Source organism: Cheilinus undulatus, linkage group 14 (genome assembly GCF_018320785.1).
Source record: "Cheilinus undulatus linkage group 14, ASM1832078v1, whole genome shotgun sequence".
Classification (NCBI taxonomy): Eukaryota; Metazoa; Chordata; class Actinopteri; order Labriformes; family Labridae; genus Cheilinus; species Cheilinus undulatus.
In genome coordinates, this window is record NC_054878.1 from 46,583,961 (window position 1) to 46,596,819 (window position 12,859).

At 40.0% G+C, this 12,859-nt stretch overlaps 1 protein-coding gene across 3 annotated transcripts in view; it reads left to right on the forward strand.

Moving 5' to 3' along the window:
- The window catches only part of col12a1b (collagen, type XII, alpha 1b), a 276,137-nt gene that overhangs the window by 71,006 nt on the left and 192,272 nt on the right, over positions 1 to 12,859 (forward strand). For all 3 annotated transcript variants that reach the window (XM_041805206.1, XM_041805207.1, XM_041805208.1), the window contains exons 16-22: positions 62 to 254; positions 3,499 to 3,623; positions 7,213 to 7,362; positions 7,458 to 7,577; positions 9,127 to 9,291; positions 9,687 to 9,833; positions 12,470 to 12,615. In XM_041805206.1, coding sequence (XP_041661140.1) covers positions 62 to 254; positions 3,499 to 3,623; positions 7,213 to 7,362; positions 7,458 to 7,577; positions 9,127 to 9,291; positions 9,687 to 9,833; positions 12,470 to 12,615 — 1,046 coding nt within the window. The remainder of the gene's footprint in view (positions 1 to 61; positions 255 to 3,498; positions 3,624 to 7,212; positions 7,363 to 7,457; positions 7,578 to 9,126; positions 9,292 to 9,686; positions 9,834 to 12,469; positions 12,616 to 12,859) is intronic.

Here is a 12,859-nt window from a genome sequence, read left to right on the forward strand (position 1 = left end):
GGTTGGACTTTAACTCTGCAAAAATGTGTTCTAAAATTCTGGCCCTGTTCTTCTGTTTCAGTGTCCCCCTACAAGCCCCCCAGGAACCTCCAGACCTCAGAGCCAACCAAGAACAGTTTCAGAGTCACCTGGGATCCTGCGCCTGGAGATGTTAGAGGCTATAAAGTTACCTTTCACCCCACTGGGAATGACATAGACTTGGGGGAGCTGATGGTCGGTCCCTATGATAACACAGTCGTTTTAGAGGAGCTAAGGTACGCCTCCCTAGCTATTAGATGTTTAGATATTCTGACACTGGAACGAGTATGCCACAACAGTAGGGCATCTGTCTTGGAGGCAGAGAAAAGCCAATCAGATCCCTGGTATATGAAAAAAGTGTTTTCTGTACTACATAATCTACATTTAAATGTAAGATGCCTGCCTAAGGTCAATAGGTAGACTGTTCCACAGTGTTGGTGCACGGAAAGATAAAACCTGCCTACCAACCAGGTAGACAAAACAGTTCTGTTCCAGCCCTCTTAAATTTCCCTTAAAATCTCTTAGCAGATTTCCATAAATTACAAATTCCTTTTCCTTTCACTCTTTCATGAAAATGCCTGAAATTTTCCAGATTCCCCCAAACATCTAAAAGAAGTTGTACACAACTTTTCCCCAATAAACATACTCCTCTTTATTGTCCCTGAGTGGCAATTTAGTTTGCAACACAAGTGCACACAAAATGCGATTCATCTCAGAATTTCCATCCATTCATCAGTGTTAATTTCATCGACTGAAACTATGACTGAAATTGTTCGACAGCCTTTTTTTCCATGACAGAAACTAGACTAACAAAAATAGATCTGTGATGACTAAAACTGACAAAAAGTAAGTTTAGTTTTCGTCAAGATGGCTAAAACTTGACTAAAAGGTAATGTAGTTTTTGTCTGACATTCAAATCCATGATATTTCTCCACTGTGGGTAAATCTGTCAAAAACAATCCATCTGTATCTATTCAGCCTCTCAGCTGTAGAAAGCAGGGACCCCACGTTTGGCAGAGTGCAGAGAACACACTACCATGATTCGGCACCAGATTTAGACAAGAGAATAAATGCTTGGACTAAAAGTAAAGACTGAAATGTGAGGACTTTTTATGGACTAAAACTAGACTAAAATGTTTTGAGTTTTCGTCGACTAAATAAGACTATAACTAAAAGGGTAGAAATGACTAAAATGTGATTAAAACTAAGATTCATCTATTTAAAGACTAAAACTAAGACTAAAATTAAGAAAAGCTGCTGAAATTAACACTGCCATCCCTCCATTTTCTATACGACTTATCCTGTTGGGGGTCGCAGGGGGCTGGAGTCTATCCCAGCTGTCATTGGGTGAGAGATGGGGTACACCCTGGACTGGTTGCCAGTCAATCACTGGGCTGACATATAGAGACAGACAACCAGGCACGCTCACACTCACACCTACAGGCAATTTAGAGTTACCAGTTAACCTAACGAGCATGTCTTTGGTGGTGGGAGGAAGCCGGAGAACCCGGAGGGAACCCACTCATGGATGGGGAGAAAATTCAAACTCCACACAGAAAGGCCCTGACTGGGAAGTGAACCAGGGACCTTGTTGCTGTGAGGCAACAGCGCTAACCCCTGGGCCGCCATGATGCAGCCAATCCTAGAATTTCTTAGTTAATTGCATTATTGCATTTCAAAATTCCACTATTTTGCATTTTAAACTGTTTTTGTTAGGGATGCACCGATCCATTTTTTTCAGTTCCAATCTGATTCCAATAAATATGTGCCGATACCGATACTGATTCCGATATATATTTACATATATATATATATATATGTGTGTGTGTGTAAATATATATGTTTATTTTAACAATTATTATTGTTGTTGTACAATGTGTGAGGTTACATGAGGCTGGTAAACCACCCAGCTCCTCTTATTAAAAAGCAAAAAAAATAAAACAATGAATTGAATTTAAATGTATTCCAAACAAATTTATTTGAACAACTACTAAAAAATAAATATCAACATTATCCAAAAAACAACAACAACTGAGTGTAAGATATACACCCCTGTCTATAATTGTCTTTAATGAACCCCCCGCCACTAGAGGCCGCTGTAGCTTCAGTTAATGGCCGCAGCCTTCCTCTCTGACCCTTCACTGGATATAAGCAGTGAGAACCTCAGCGCTAACCTGTTAGCGTGTAGTAGGAGGACCGCGGTACGACAGTTTTCCAGAGTAGTAAATGGAAATAAAGTGGTATGTGGGCTGTCGAGGGTTAAGCTCACATATGACTCCTCACCCGAAGTGAAAAGAGGCCAAATATCAAAGCACGATATTAACCTGCAAAGAAGAATGAAGGCGAAAGCTAGCACCGCCTGTAATCAGGCTAACATCGCACCCACTCATCTTTGTGTTCTCTAGTTTAAACAGTCTAGACTAGTTTTGGCTATTCTAAATATAGATTTACGTTTAATCGACTAGGTAATTATACTGCTAAGAACATCCTAACTAATACTAGCTCAGTTACACACAGACTGTCTCCTGTTAGACTGCGGTGCGTTCATGGTCTACTGTAAACTGTAGGACGAATTTGGATCAGTCACTTGGATCAGCACCGTCAGTCAGATATCCGATCTATTAATTACGTCCATATTTGACCCGATACCGATATTGGATTGGATCGGTCCCGTTCTTAGTTTTTGTGTCATTTTTTATTTTTCTACTGTCTTAAAGTAGGGGTAATTGACTTCCTGTTAAGATGCCCACCTGCTTTTATTGGTTGGCTCAAGATTTTAACATGAACGTCATTGTTGCACAGAGCATGCCAATATGATTATAAGTTGTTTCAAACATTTTTAACCATCAATTAAACCAAACCAAAACACAGATCACAGAAAGAACATCAGCCACTCTGTAAAACAAAGAGAAACTTGACTCACCACCTGATAAATCTGTACAATTTTTCACCCCTAGAAAAACTTGGACGAGCTCCCAAAGTCTTAAGAAACCAACTTCCCACTGCTTACCTTCTTAGCAATGGTGCAACACTTTTGCAAAGACCTTAAAAACACATTTAGCTTAGCGAGGTAACACCAATACAATATCTTTAAAATATTTGGACTTTTGAGTTTTCACTAACATAATTGAAATCTTTATTCTAGTTAATTTATTATAGTTAACTTAGACCTTATAGACCTTTTACAATAGTGAGTAGGAGCCATTTAGTCACTGCTAATAACCATCCTGTTTTAACAGCTGTTATCCATAAAACATACTGTATTTTACTGTTTTTAGACTCATTCTCTTTGCTGTAATCATTTAGTACAGCAGGGACATTTTTTAAATTAAAGATGCCTAATTTTAAAATGAAGATCATGTATTTTTACCGGCATGAGTTATGGATGTTCTTGGACATGTAGTCCCATTTTTAATTCCTAAGTCTTCTTTGTTGAGACAGCGAAAAACATGAATGATTAATTTTCTTTTTCTCCATCAGGGCAGGAACTAAGTACACCGTTTCTGTGTTTGGGATGTTTGATGGTGGGGAGAGTGTGCCCCTCGCTGGAGAGGAGAATACAACCCTAATGGACGCTCCTGATCCACCTCTACCTGATCTTTCTGGTAAAGCTGATAAATCCACCACACTACAACCACACGCTCTACGATCTCCTTTACAGCAGGCTTGCAGACCAGACAATCTCTGGTCCAAGTCATTCCACTATGTTAATGGTTTTACTCCCATTTGCCAGAACTATGAATTATTAGTTGTCGAGGGGAGTTTATATCAATGTCGTTTGAGAATCGCAGACCAAATTTCAAGGCAGCTGTTTGTGATTAGTACAAATTATTTTAAGCATCCTGGCTCGAGTATCAGAAACTCGCTCATATCTCATTTGGAGTGGAACAAAATGACAAACCAGTTATCAGAGCTGTGGTGAAGCCATGACATTTACATTTATAAATTGCCCATTTGAACACGCTCCATGGCCGCTCACGTGCTGCATAATTACAGCACGTTAGCACAGGCTAGCCTTGATGGTACTGCCTTAAACATTTATCTTCATCAGCTCCATGATGAGTTACCACTGATGTCAGAATCTGCTAACCAAATGTTGCTTTTAGTCATGAAAAAGTAGATTTTTCCCTTTTCATGTTTTTCGAAGCATGGAAAAGAGGCTCTGCTTGCAATTACAGACTTTCTTTATGATCTAGCGCATTAGCTGCAGGGATGTATGCAGTTAGGAAAATGTTATGCTTCTCATAAGACCCTGAGGAGGCACACAGCCTGGGCAGAAATTCCAGCTGTAATACGGAGCAGACACGGTGACCGACTGCCCACCCTGCACTGAGCAGGCCAAGATGTTCCATGGAGGTTTCACTCAGTCAGCCTCATATTTTAAACTGCAGCGCTCACATGGAAGGCTGCTTAGCACAGACTCCATCCAGACCGCCTGACATGTCCATATGTTTTGGCAGAACTGACTTGAGGTGTCCTTTATATGCTGCAGGACATTTTTTAATTTTTAAATGCATAAATCCTTTACATCTTTTTATTCTTTGGACAAAGTTGAAAATCCTGGACACATTTTGTTGTCTCACTTGACATTTTCTTGAATATTTATGAACTCCTGTGGCTAATAGAGTTTGAAATGTGAAAAAATATGAGAAGCAAGGTGTAACTTTGAAAAAGTAAAAGAAAGGATAAAGTCTTGGGGTCTGTTTTTTTGGATAAGCAGGGTTTTCTCTTGAAATCTAGTCATATTGTACAACTATTAAGTACTAAAGGGGACATATTTTACCCCTTTAAGACAAGTTTATATCCGTCTCAGAGGTCCCCAAAACATGCCTGTGAAGTTTGTTGCTGAAAAAACTCCAGTATTGGATTTTTCATGTCTAAAAGCTCCTCTGTTTCAGCCCTGCTCAGAACAAGCCCTTTCTTTGTCTGTGACTTTAGATATTACTGATCTGTCTGACTCCGCCCCTCTCAGGAAATGGATATGGCTTAATGCAGTGGTTCTCAACCTGGGGGTTGGGACGCCATTGAGGGTCGCGAAACACTAAGATGGGGTCGCCAGATGCCTTAAAAAATGGAGAATACTTTTGAAAAGGATTTTCTCACCCAGTTTGTTACTATTATTTGCCACTTGTCTTCAGTTTTGCACAATTTGGACCCATTTTTGCCACTTTACTCCAGTTTTACCTATTTTAACCCATTTTCATCCCTTTTTACTAACAGTGTTTGCCAATTTTGACACATTGTTCCACTCTTAACCCATTTTTCTAAATTTTAAACCCTTTACGCCACTGTATACTGCCTGTTTTACACTTCTAAACCAATTCTTGGCACTTTCCATATATTGTTGCCTTTGATGACCCATTATTGCCACCATCAACCCCTTTTTATTGCATTTTTTGCCCATTTTTGCCCATTTCTGCCCATTTCAACCACAATGCACTGTTTGATATGCCCATAATGAAAGTTCAACCCATTTCTGCCTATTTATCTGCCCCAGTTCACCCATTTTTGCCGGTTTCAAGCACATTTTCCCACTTTTAAATGCCATTTCACCAATTTCTGCCACTTTATAACCCCTTTTTACCATTTTTGGTGCCTGTTTTTGCCAGTTTAACCCATTTTAGCCATTGTTTTTTTTTCTCTTTTTGCCACTGTTATCAAATTTCTTCTAACCCATTTCTGCTACTTCTAGTTTCCCATTTAACCACTCTTCCCACCACCTTTTTTGAACATTGTTTTACTATTTTAATCCTGTTTTTAAGAAAATGGGATTTACATTTTTAAGATGACTAAACACAAATGACTTAAAAACTACATCTTTTGCTATGTTAAGAGTGGTTATTGTTCAGGTTAAATATGAAATATGGATAAGGATATCTAGCTAACTTTACAATTGACCCTGATTTTCCTGACCTCCATGGGCCCCCAGTTTGGCTTGGTCCCTGAAAGCTCTCCCATTTGTCCCCCCTTTTGGGCAGCCGTGTCTGCACACGACTATACATGAATGTTCCTGGCTGTGCAATCACCTTTAGGTACAGTGGGGGCCCCCAGTCCTTGGCACCCTTATTTTGGGGGTCGCGGGCTGAAAAGGTTGAGAACCACTGGCTTAATGGATGTGGCTCTCCTAGGAGGATCTGGGGGCGGGGCTAACTCCCCATGTGATATCATGAGGGTAAAATCTGAGAACTGCTTGTTTCAGCACACATTTTCTGAAAGGTGGAGAAAGAGAGGGTGGAAGGGAATGGATTTTTCTTGTGTTTAAGGGGATTGTGGATGGGCCAGGGGCACATATTTCTGTTAGAAAAGCCTGAAAATGTGATTTTTGCATAATATGTCCCCTTTCAGATTGCTTCCAACCAGTGATTTTAGCCCCACAGTCACTCGCTGAAACTCTCACCCAAAATCACATCCAGCAGTCGTCTGCAGAATATTAGATGACTCTCAAAGCTGCCTCTGTTTATGACATCTGTTTTTATAAATGAATGTCGCAGGGACATGAGCATGTTGTTTACCAGCAGTGGAAATACTCAGACAGACTGCAGCCAAGCATCCAAATCAGTTCTCCTTAGCATCGATCGTCTGTCTCTGCGGTCTGCTGAAAAAGAACAAAAAATTAATTTGATTGTCTCCTAATGTGTTTTCAATTGTACACACAGGGGCCCAGACTTAAAACAGTCTCAGCATCAGCTGTGCTGTCCTTGAAAAAAGGGAAAGCGGACATTTCTTTCCCCTACAGGTGCCCTGGAGCAGGAATGTGCAGTAACTTTGTGAAACAGCCGTCCTCGTATATCACAGTGTCAGAGAGAGGACGGCCTCAGAGAAGACCACAGGGCTGATTCCGTGCTGGACGTAAAACCCAACGACTCGCTGTGCTGGAAGACACAGAGAGAGATAAAACGCCCGAAGAGAACGAGCAGTTAATCCAGAAATGATGGCTGTTACACAATGTGAATTATTTATGTTACATAATACTGTGTAAAACAGTCTGACGTGTAAACTTCTTGTACTCGTGATTGTGAGATTTTTGATGCACTGCTCCTTTTCTTGTCCCTGATGTATCCTATGGTATCTGCTCTCACTTTTTCCACACTTCCCCTCAGTCATTCATCTTATTGTTCATGTTAAGCCCAGCAGACACTCTGGCTGTCTGCGATGACGCAGCTGTATTTCTCACTGCCTATCGTCTCTCTGCAGAAACTCAGTGTAGGACGTCAGCTAAAGCTGACATCGTGCTGCTGGTGGATGGCTCCTGGAGCATCGGCCGCATCAACTTCAAAACCATCCGCAGCTTCATCGCTCGTATGGTCAGCGTGTTTGATATCGGCCCTGACAAAGTTCAGATCGGTAATTTTTCCACTCTTGTTATACCACAGCTGCATTAATTATAGTTAAATGCATTGATTGTGCAACGTTAACCCCTCATTGTGTGTTTTCTGCAGGTTTGGCTCAGTACAGTGGAGATCCAAAGACTGAGTGGCACCTCAATGCCCACCCAACTAAGGAGTCCCTCCTGAATGCTATTGCCAACCTGCCATACAAAGGAGGCAACACCATGACGGGTAAATTATGATCCAAATGAAGCTGCAAAGGGTTGTCCGGAATTAGGATGTTTACATTTAAAACCGATTCTTTTAAAAATCCAAGGATATCAATACCTGCTTGATTCGTCTGCAGCAGCAACTGAAGTCATAGACATCCAATCCACTGGCACTATGGCCTAAATATATATTGTTTTTTTTTTTGTCTAATACAGTAATATTCAATGTGTGGCTCTTTTATGTCTTAATTTGAAATATTATTTCCCCAGAAAACCTTAAAAAGGAAAATTTCTTATCCATTGCAAGTCACATTAATCACTTTGTCTCCCACACACAGTAGGCTTTAAATGTCAAACTCAATTGTCAACCTCTATTTTTGTCTGCATATTTCCATTGCCCTTATTTGCATTTTTTTGCTACTTTAATTCCATTTTTATTGCTTTTAGTCAATTTTTGACATTTTTATCCTGCTTTTTGCGATTTTTTGCCACTTTTTGCCCATTTAAGCTGCTTTTTGCAATTACACACCACTTTTTTTCCCTATTTTGCCGCTCTTTAATGCTTTTTGCCCATTTTTCTCCACCTTTTTTTGATTTTTGCCCTTATCAGTCACTTTTCACTCATTTTTCTCCACTTTGTAGCCACTTTTGGACCATTTTTCCACCTGTAACTCATGTTTTTGCTACTCTTCACCCTTTTTTTGCCACTCTCTGCCCTTTTTTGTAACTTTTCTCCCAGTGTTTGCTGCTTAAAGTCCATTTTTGCCACCTCTTTTTGTCAGTTTTTCCCCTTTTTGCCACTTTTATCCTGCTTTTTGCAATTTTTTGCCTTTTTTTCGCATTTCTGCCACTTTTTGCCCATTAAGCTGCCTGTTGCAATTAAATGCCTCTGTTTGGCCATTTTTCCCACCTTTTTTCTGATATTTGCCCATATTAGTCACTTTTCGCTCGTTTTTATCCACATTTTTGCCACATTTTGACCATTTTTGCCATCTATAACTCATGTTTTTACCACTTTTCACCCATTTTTGCCACTTTCTGCCCTTTTTTGCTGCTCTTCTCCCAGTGTTTGCTGCTTTAAGCCTGTTTTTGTCACTTCTTTTTTTCCCTTTTATCCTGCTTTTTGCCACTTTTGTCCTGCTTTTTTCACACATTTAAGCTGTTTTTTGCAATTAAATGCCACTTTTTGCCCATTTTTCCCACCTTTTTCTGATTTTTGCCCATATTAGTTACTTTTCACTCATTTTTCTCCACGTTTTGGCCACTTTTCTCCCAGTGTTTGCTGCTTTTTGACCATTTTTGCCACCTTTACCACTTCACCACTTAGATTGTGGCTCTTGCAAATGTATTTTTCAACAATTTGGCTCTTTGGTTGAGCAGGGTTGAGTAACACTGGTCTAAAAGGTACAACAACAAATGAATGTGCTTTTGACTTAGGGATTATTTTTTGTAATACCACACTGAATGGAATTCATGTTTGATTTTTGCTGGCAGCCCTAGACAGATTAGACAAAGGAAAGCACAAAACACCCTTTAAGTATTTTTAAAATCTTTTAACCTCTCTTTTCTAGGACTGGCTCTGAACTACATCCTACAGAACAACTTTAAAGAAAATGTAGGGATGAGGCAAGACACACGAAAAATTGGTGTCCTCATCACTGATGGAAAGTCCCAGGACGAAATCGTCATGAAGTCACAGAACCTGAGGGACAGTGGCATCGAGCTTTATGCCATTGGTGAGATATTTTAACAGCTATTGAATGAAACCATGAAACTAGAGTCTGTGATCCCTTTGTTAAGAAGAATTAAGTGGTATTGGCATAAAAAGGAAGTTCTTACATTTTGAAGTTTCTCTTAAAATCAAATAAACTGTAAACCTGTTGGTTACAGTCAACACATAAGATGTGAATGAATCTTTAGGAAGTCTTAGTAATGTATCTTTTGTGAGCTGCTATGTTTTTATGTACTTTTATTTATTCTGTACTTTTATTTATTCTCCTGTACAGCACTTTGGTCAACTGTGGTTGTTTTTAAAGTGCTTAACAAATAAAGTTGGATTGGATTGGATTGGATGTAAAGATTGCATTTGTGTTTGAAATTTCTAATTTTTAATGGTCCACTTTCCTCTCAGGTGTGAAAAATGCTGACGAGAATGAGTTGAGGTCCATCGCGTCTGACCCCGATGAAATTCACATGTACAACGTGAACGACTTCCAGTTTCTGCTGGACATCGTTGACGACCTTTCAGTCAACCTGTGCAACAGCGTCAAAGGTCCAGGTAGGAGGACGGTTCATTTAGCATCGTCTTCTTTACCTCTGGTTTCAGCTTCAGAAAGTCAGGGTTTTATAGAGAGCATGAAGCAGTTGGACTCTAAAACCACATCTCACTCTCCAGCCTTCTTTAGATGATGCTAAATCTCTAGCTGACTAAGTTGCCAGCAACTGTAGACATTAATAAAATCTGTACATCTTTAGATAAATCGACACTAAACTACAAAACCTTGTAGACTTATATGATGGTATGGTGTCTTCCTAATGGTGGCTCCAGGAGCACTGAGATGGAAAAACTATGGCAGCCTTAGTGAATCATTAACCTCACAATTGTGTGCTGTTTCACCATCTGGGCACTCTGTGGCTAAGCTAACCTAGCGGGACACTTTAGCATCTTCCAGCTCTTTGGATACCTTATTTCAGATGATAAAAGTGGGCAAGGCAAGTTTATTTGTATAGCACAGGGCTTTTCAAAGTGTGTGAGAGTGAGCCTCCCCTAAGAAGAACTGATCCATTCGGTGGACCCTCACCCACAAAAAGGATTCAAGTTTTTAAAAAATTAAACAACAACATTTCAAACATTTATGTCTAATCTTTAAACATTTTTAACATTAATATATTTTGGATATTTTGGTTTGCAAATGTCCTTAAACATCTGTCTTTCTCTCTCATTCAGTTATAATGCCATTAAATACCCCTTTTTCATATTTTTTTGCTTCCTTTTCCCCATTTTTCTACTTGTGTCCCATTTTTGCCCGTTTCACCTTTTTGTCCATTTCAGCTACCTTTCATCATTAAATATCCCCTTTTTCCATTGTTTTTGTTCATTTTTGCGACATCTTTTTGCCACTTTTTCCCAAGTTTTGCCACTTCTATCCCAATTTTTGCTACTTTTCGTCCATTTAAACAACGTTTTGCCATTACATACCAATTGTTTACTCTTTTTTGCCCATTTTTTCCAATCTTGACCACTTTTTGCCCATTTAAGTCACTTTCCACTCATTTTTTGTCACTTCTCAAAAATTTTTGCTTCTTTCTGACCATTTTTCCACTTTTCCTCCCATTTTCACCCCTTTTTGCTGCTTTTTGACCATTTTTGCCACCTTTAACCTATTTTTATTGCTACATCCAGCTGTTTTTGCCTCTCTTTACCTCTTAGATTGTGGCTCTTGCAAAGGTATTTTCAATCATTTGGCTCTTTGGTTGAGTAACACAGCTCTATAGCGTAGTCCCTATAGTAACTATAAGTTTATCCATTTGCTCCATGCAAAGCAGAGGTTAGCAAAGCAACACCTTTTTTCTGGCTTATGGTTCCGCGCCTCCCCTGAAGCTCTGTGGCGCCCCCCAGGGGAGGCCCGCCTCACACTTTGAAAACCACTGGTATAGCACAATTCAGCGACAAGGAAATTCAAAGTTCTTCACACAAGACATCAAACACACAATGACAAAGAAACACAACAGAAAAATTTTAAAAAATTGATTAAAAAAGCAAAATGCTGCAACTTGGTTTTGTGGATCAACAACTTGAAGTTGCCCCATCACACAGGCCCTATCCAGATCAGTCAAACGTGGCATGCCGTTTCTTGGAGCAGACACCTCCTGACCACTGCAGCAGGGCCCTGATTGGCAGCACCTGGGGGTAGCAACAGTAGAAATAGACTCAGTAGCAACAGCAAAATAAGCTGTTTGGCATTGGCAGAGAAGATTTGGCACGTTTTTCATGGGTGCAACCCACATACTCAGCTCTGCTGCTCATCCCGCAAATGTATGATCCTTACAAATGTGGCATCATTTAAAAGGGTAATAAACAGGCTTTCCAACGGTATAGGATTTATTACCAAAAAGCATTGTTACAACAAAGAAATAATCTACCAAACACAAATTTCCTTACTTTTTGTCCTAATTTTAGTTGAGTTTTATACATGCATTTTAAAAATGTGATGAAACACAGTTAACCATTGAAATTTACCACAATCAGGATGATCTTTTGGCTGCCATTTTAAAAACCAGGTAGTGCCGCTGAGTCAGATTTATACATTCTCTGTTGTAAGTGCTGTTGGAGGTCAGCAGATACATTTTTCTTTTCTTTGAATTTCCAAAGTCCTTTCCAGGAGTTTAAGACTGACAACCATATATTTAAAGATTTAAGTGCTGGCTTTCAGTTGGTTTAACAGATGCTCCAGGGCCTGAAAGTGACTCTGCTCAGGGAGACGACATAAACCTCTATCTGAGTACAGAGATCAGTCTAATGACACTTCCTCTGAACAGCTGCTTTTTAACAGATTAAGCCTGCTGTCTTCAGAGCGGTAGAAAGTACAAAAAACATGATCATTACAATCCAACACAGAGCATGCTATATCTATAGTTACAGTTTGAAAAGAGAAAAACAGAAGATGTGATCCACTTCTTCCTGATAGGTTCTGTTATTTCTGACCATCAAAGGATGTTACAACTCGGCTCCAAACATCTGATGGAAACTTCTTTGCTTTCTGCCTGTAAATCAGTTTAAAGAGGAAATACAAAAATGATTAACAGCACACAGGAGAAAAACATGACGAGGGCAGATTTGTAGTGGCAGAGTTCACGGTGTGAAATACTCTACATGTCAGATCTCATTCTGGCTCCTGGTTTTGTCCTTCTCAGGAGACGAGGCTCTGGAGCCACCCACCGACCTGGTGACCTCAGAGGTGACCCACCGCTCCTTCCGTGCCACCTGGACGGCACCCGCTGGCCCCGTCGACAAGTATCGTGTCACCTACGCGGCTGTGGCTGGTGGACCCACCCAGGAGGTAAAGTTATGAGTGGACCAGATTTATCCCACCCCTACAACATGGTTTTAGAGGAAGACTGGTTAAAACCACCAGATCTGTCATTTGGCAGACACGTGAACAGTTCCTTTGCAGAGTGTTGTTGTATCTCAGCCTGTGAAAAATGGTTGAAGTTCATTTGTAGACATGTAAACCTGATTTCATCCTGTGTTTAACCACTGAAATCATGTCTAGTGCTCATTGGGAATAATCAGAAACAGAGAGA